General features: G+C 54.5%; 1 protein-coding gene across 2 annotated transcripts in view; it reads right to left on the bottom strand.

Moving 5' to 3' along the window:
* Nucleotides 1–2,541: 2,541 nt before the first annotated feature.
* VAV2 (vav guanine nucleotide exchange factor 2) overlaps nucleotides 2,542–6,576 on the bottom strand; it is a 173,905-nt gene continuing 169,870 nt past the window's right edge. For both annotated transcript variants that reach the window (XM_023516213.1, XM_012808219.2), the window contains exon 27: nucleotides 2,542–4,244. In XM_023516213.1, the coding sequence (XP_023371981.1) occupies nucleotides 4,197–4,244 (48 nt within the window). In that variant the 3' untranslated portion in view covers nucleotides 2,542–4,196. The remainder of the gene's footprint in view (nucleotides 4,245–6,576) is intronic.

Consider the following 6,576-nt stretch of genomic DNA (forward strand, 5'->3'; position numbering starts at 1 on the left):
ACCTGGGGGACGCAGCCATCTCACACCTTGGGGACAGAGCCATCCCACACCTTGGGGACGCAGGAATCTCACGCCTGGGGGACGCAGCCATCTCACGCCTGGGGGACGCAGCCATCTCACGCCTGGGGGACACAGCCATCTCATACCTGGGGGACATAGCCATGTCACACCTGGGGGATGCAGCCATCTGACACCTGGGGGACGCAGCCATCTGACACCTGGGGGACGCAGGAATCTCGCACCTGGGGGACACAGCCATCCCACACCTAGGGGAAGCAGCCAGCCCACACATGGAAGCCACATTGCTTCCTCTCAAGACATAGGGGCTTGAACCAGCAGGCTCTACTGTTACTCCCCGACTCAGTCTTCTGGTCACCAGTGTCCATGACCCTCTGTCCAGGGCTACCCCCACATAGCTGGATACAGCAAGAAGGGCTGAGTGACAGGAGGGGACAGCCTTTGGGAAGGGGTCCCTCCAGGGGTTTTACTCGTCCATGTCCAGCGAGTGGGGGTGGACTCCTGTGTACTGAGCGCAGTCCAGCCTGGCCATCAGGAGACCTACAGGCTCCTGGAGAAAAGCATCTACACCCACCCCTCCCCAGCCCACCAGGCTCCCTCCTGGCAGTCCAAATAGGAGAAGCCCAGGCAGGGGTCCAGTCTGACAGAGGGGTGGGGGCTGGCATGAAACAGACAAGCCATTGCTAAGGAATGTGCTGTAGCCCAAACAAGTACATGGGCTGTGAGTCAGGCCCAGCTGAGCAGAGGTCATGTGTGAGCCTGGATAAGGTACTAACATGTCTGGGGCTCAGTTTCCACCCTTCATCCCAGGAGTGCCTCTAAATCTCAGCTGTGCCTGCTCCTGCTCCTGTGGAGTTCATGGTTATCAGGATCAGGGTCCTGTGCACTGGTGCCCTCTGTAACCTCGAGGGCAGCCAGTTCTCAACAAACAGGAGCTCTTGGCTCAACCAGCTATCCAGTGTCAGGGCTGAGGGCACTGCCCAGGGGTCAGGAGAGCAGGGGACCTGGAGAAGACAGTGAGGCCCAGGTTTCCAGCCACCTCCTCCCTCCTGGACCTATGCCCCAGGCTCCCCCATCTGAATCTGGACCTAGTGGCTGATGCCTTTACCCCCAACTCCAGCCCTGGGCTTCAAGTCCCCGGAAAGTCCCCATAGCTCTCTGCTGCTTGGCCTGGGACCTTCCCAGCAACTAGAAATGTCTGCCTGGGCGCAGGTCAGCAAGCATCTGGTCCATTCTCTGACCCCCATGGGTGGACCCCAGAACCCAGGCTGGAGACTGGCTCCTGAAGAGACTGGTGCTGGAGCAAGGAGGCTTACTGGACCCTCTGCAGGGGTCAGGAGAAGGGCTAACCTAGAGCAGGTGGGGCCCAGGCACCATGCAGCAGCCTAAGCCAGGCTCTGGGGCTGACCCCAGTGTGGCAGTCCCCACCACCTCCCACGTTAGGTTCACCTCCTTGTTTCTAACTAACACTGACACTTGACCAGCACCAGCCAAGTCTCACTTAGTCCTCACAGTGCCCCATGAGGTCGGCCCACCAGAGCACTGCTGGTCATCCCAGTGGCCACACTCCCCTGTGTCCTCTCCAGCACATGGGCCAGCTCAGACCTTGCATTCCCCGTGTCCACTGCAGCCAGGAATGGCCACGTGACCAAATGCTGGCCATGCTATAAGGGGCCTCTGCACTCTTCATGGCCTTGAGGCAGATGCTCTGGGAGCCACCTAGTGGCCACTAGTGAACCTCCTGCTGAGGGCGGGAGACAGGGAGGGAGGAGCAGGTTCCTGATGCAGGGATCAGGTGGGCAAGGAGAACCACCTGGACTGCTTCTCTGGCGTGAGGGAGGAATACATCTCTCTCTACTTTGGTTTCCTCTGTCATGCACCACAGAACCCACCCTTACGGAGGGAGTACTGTTTTTATCTGCAACACACACACAGAGAAACAGAGGCTCAGGGGATGATGGGGATGTCCAGGGGCAAGGTGGGGTCTGGATCCCATTGGCTGCCTCTGAGGCCCCTGGAGGGGTCTGCAGGATGCTGCTCGGGAAGCCCCAGCACCATTATCTCCTTCTGACACACAGCCTCTGCCAAGGCTGGGCCACCCTGGGCCACAGCACCAGGGCCCTACTGGACTCAGGCGAAGGAGTCCAGACACTCCCTCCTCCCCCAGAGCGAAAAGTTGACCACTCCTGCAGAAAAGAACTTAGGTTTATTTGCAGTAAAAACTGGTCTGAAAAAACCTACTGGCAAGTGTCCAGTCTGTGTTCCATCTGGGGTCACCACCAGCTGTGGGGCCCCCAGGCCCCTGACCCGCATGCACCAGGCTCCTCAGCCCCGCGCGCCCCACCTGCCCCGGCTGCCAACATTCTGCTTAGTGCAATGCAAACCTAACCAAACCAAGTACAGATTTTGAAACAAACACAAAACAAAAAAATTCACAAAGTCCAGGGTTCTAAGTTATTTCTTCCCAGTGTCCTTCATTATCATGATGACTTATTTCTTGAAAAACTAAAATATACATCATTTTCTTGCTATTATAAAAACCTCTTCCTTATCATTCACAGGTCCATCACTGGAGATTTGGGTGAAATAATTATAAATCTTTTTTTCCCCTCAAAAAACAAACAAGCCAAACAAAAACACAACGAAACAAAAACTCCAAAACCAACACACAAGAACTTTCTGGCAGTAAACACAAAAGGGGGCTGACTGGCTCCCCCTGGCCATCCTGGGCTCATAGCGGCAGGGCCGAGGGTCCCTGGCAAAGTGCTCCGTGCGACCGACACACAGGCTCGGGCATGCACTCTCTGAGCCCAAAGCCCTGCTCCCCACCCTCCACCTCAGGTTCTCCCACCTCTCCGACCTTTGCAGGGTGTCTCCTCCCCCAGTGACACCCATCCTCCTGACCCCCTACCTTGTTCCCAGGTGCCAGGTTGCTGGGAGTCTACAAGGCTGACCTCAGGAACGAGCCTCAGGGTACTGTGTGGTGCCCAGGCCCCACCCTCCAAAGGTACCAACCCCCCAATACCCAGCCTCAGTGTAGTTCCCTCCTCCAAGGCTGTGCAGGTGGCTGAAGGTGGAGAGGGCCCAGGAAAACCTGGTCTCACCAGGAGTTTTGCTGCTGGGAAGGTGTCGCTAGGTCTCATGCAACATCAGGGTAGAGAAAATAGGGTCTGGCTAAATAGCCAGAGGTCAAAGGCCAGGAGTAGTCAGGATGGGGGAGCACCCCCAAGAGCACTTATTTTGGGTTGGCCACAGGCCCAGCATGGGCTGCAGGAGCCTGACAGCAGCCCTGCCATGCCAGAACCGACGTCTCATGCAAAGGCTGGGCAGAGCCTCAGAGACCCCTCTGCAGGGTAAGGGGACTCAAGACAGGCCTGTGAGTGGCAGGGGCCTCGTGAGGGGAGATCCCTGTTTTCTTCCCTACCCATTTCAGGGTCTGCAGAAGATATATCTGCCTAGCCATGGGGCAGAACACCCAGGGCAGGGCCTTCTGGAGCAAGGGAAGACAACAGTACCATTGATCAGGGAGCAGCTGCAGCAAAGCCCCCCTGAGGGGGGTCTGCCCTGGGGTCTCTGCACACCCTGATGTGGAGGGAAGTGAGGAAGTCGGGGCAAGCCCCGGGAGCCTGAGAACTGCAAGGCCCCTATGCAAGACTCCCTTCTCCATGCCAAGCACAGTGCGGCTGGGCACAGTCGAGCTCTGGTCCCGTTTGCCTCTCAAGGCCTAAAGCCTCCCCCTGGGAGCAGCAGGAAAAACAGGCAGGCTGAGTGCAGAGGCTCAGCAGAAGGGGCTCGGACTGGTCCCCTCTGCTGTCCTCAGCCCTCCTGGGAACAGATCTGTTGTCTGGACTAAGGTTCCTGAACGCCAACTCAGCCAGACGGCAGCAAGCAATGAGCTTCTGGCCTTAGCTGGCACCCCGAGCCGGGCTCAGAGCATCGCAGGTCGCCCTCCCCTTGTGCTCTGCAGGGACAGCCTGGATTTCCTCTATGTACAAGTAGCGTACCCAGTGGCAGGCTGATGAAACGGTTTGTGTTTAGGACTTCAAATGCCCTCCCCATCCCTGTAGGCCACCGACAGCTAGTGAGCATGTCCCCCCTGAGTCACGAGGAGCTAGAGACAGACTTTGGAGCTGGAGCAACTCTCCGAGGAAATTGGCAAGTCTCCTGTGTCCCTGCAGTCACTGAATGCCCTCCTCTTCCACATACGTTGATGGAAACCAGCCGATCTGAAAAAGATGGCAGGATTGAGGGTCTACATGTGTGTATATATCTACATGTGTGCAAGTATATGTGTGCGTGCATGTGTGTGTCTGGGCTGGGGTGAGCAGGGACTTGTGGAGATGAGAGACCCTCTGGAAGGTCAGAGCTCTCAGCCACACCTGCTGCACAGGGGCCCTGTCAGGAGGACGGGGGCCTGGTGGAGCCACAGCCCAGGAGTGAGAGCGCCCCACTGACATACCAGGCTTGGCCCATTTATAGTGCTCTGCTCCCCTGCAGCTGCCAGTCAGAGCAAACCAAACCTCTGGAGGAAAATAACATCACCCAGAATGATACAGTTTTCCTTATACACAAGCTTGGCATTTGGTCAGGACTGAGAGAAAAGGGGGACAGTAAAAACCAAGCCACAGGTACACGCTTTATCAGTCGGGGGATAGGAATGACCCCCATTTGGATGTTTGAGGAAACTGATGAAAAGGCAGACAATTTTACCAGAGAACTGAAATTAGAAACTAAACAGAAATCCTAGAACTGAAAAATATGATGACTGAAACCCGTAGAGGGATTTAAACAGCAGATCTGACAGCACAGGAGAGACGACTAATGAACTGGAAATCCAGAGAAAAGGCTGAGAAGCACAGAACAAGCCGTCGTGGGAAAAAGTCAGAGGTCCGTGTGAACGGTGCCCTGGGAGGAAAGAAAGAGTGGGAATGCGGCAGACATGCTTCTGTGGAGATGCCAGCTGAGGAATTTCTAAAACTGGTGGATATTAAGACAGATTCAAAAACCTCTGCAAATCCCAAGGAGAATAAATGCAGAGAAAAATCACACCTAGGCACAGTATAGGAAAACTAGTGGAAAACATTTCTTTTTTCTACACAAATGTTGACTGAGGCCGGGAGCAGTGGCTCGTGCTGGTGATGTCAGCACCCTGGGAGGCTGAGGCAGGAGGACAGCTTGAGGCCAAGAGTTTGAGACCAGCCTGAGCAAGATATCGAGGCCTCATCTCTTTAAAATTTTTCTAAAATAAAAGAATCTTGATTTACTTTTCTATCAAAGTAATGGAAGCCAGAAGACAATGGAATGACATTGTTAAAATGCTAAAGTATCTGCCAACCTAGAGTTTTATACCCAGTGAAAACAGTCTTCGAAAATGATCTCTGAACAACTCACAAAAAAGGAAGTAGGACCATGCCTGGTCCATGGTGGAGAACGAATCTGTAACAGAGAAGAGAAAGTTCACAGTGGAGACACTACTAATACCTACAGCGGAAACGACAGTCAGAAAATCACTATTTTCTAGCCACGATGGTAATAACAGTATAGGTGATAGAGTCAGTAGGTGGGCGTTTGACAGGGAACAGCACATCCACCTGGTCTCACAGTATCACCCTGCCAATTCCTTACTCCTCACAGTAACTTCAGCACGGCAGGACCTGGCCACCACGGCAGGACCTGGCCACCACCAGGGCACCACCTTCCCCACGTGATCAAAGGTTTGTCACAAACCGTGGAACTCCTGGCATCAGGCAGCTCCTGATAGGACACCATGGGCTGAGAGGGAGAACCTCCCCATCGGGTGTCCTACTAGGAATGTCTAAAATCAGTCTAATCGCAGGCGGGGCCTGTGGCTCAAAAGGGTAGGGCACCGGCCCCATATGCCGGAGGTGGCAGGTTCAAATCCAGCCTCAGCCAAAAAATAATAATAATAATAATAATAAGTCTAATCGTGAGGGAACATCAAACAAACCAACTGGCCCAAACTCCTCAAAAATGCCAGTCCTCCGGGACAGAGAAAGCCTGAGGGGAGAGTAAACACAACTCAGGGACTCGGATGGGGCCCAGGCTCAGGGGAAACCACCAGAGGGACATTATGGGACGAGTGCGGAAGTGTGGGCTGTGGGTGAGAAGACCTTCTTATGCCTGAGGGGGACGTCCTGGCCTTTGGAAAGACTTAGGTCAAACAGATAGGATTTGTGTAATTCCCCCTCCCTTAGAGGATTAGAGGAAGGAAGACCCCAGGGGCGTGTGTGCACACAGAGGTGAAAGCACGAAGGGGCATCTTGCAGACGGGGCAAGATGTTCACAGTGGGTCCATCTGAGCACAGGGGAGCTATTCAGGTTTTGAACTGTGTCAAAATTAAAAGTTATAAACGTTTTAAAATGAGAGCATTAGCAAAGAAAGTGAAATAAAGGTGTTTTAGATCCATCAAATACTAAGAGTGCACTAGCAGCACACCCAGGCTGAAGGACGTGGACGCGGGTGCAGCAGCAGGGCACGGTCTCGGGCAGAGACAGAACCCGGGAGGTGTGAGGAGCCCTGGGAAGGGGACACGCTGA

Source organism: Otolemur garnettii, unplaced genomic scaffold (genome assembly GCF_000181295.1).
Source record: "Otolemur garnettii isolate 467f Iridium unplaced genomic scaffold, OtoGar3 scaffold00087, whole genome shotgun sequence".
Lineage (NCBI taxonomy): Eukaryota > Metazoa > Chordata > Mammalia > Primates > Galagidae > Otolemur > Otolemur garnettii.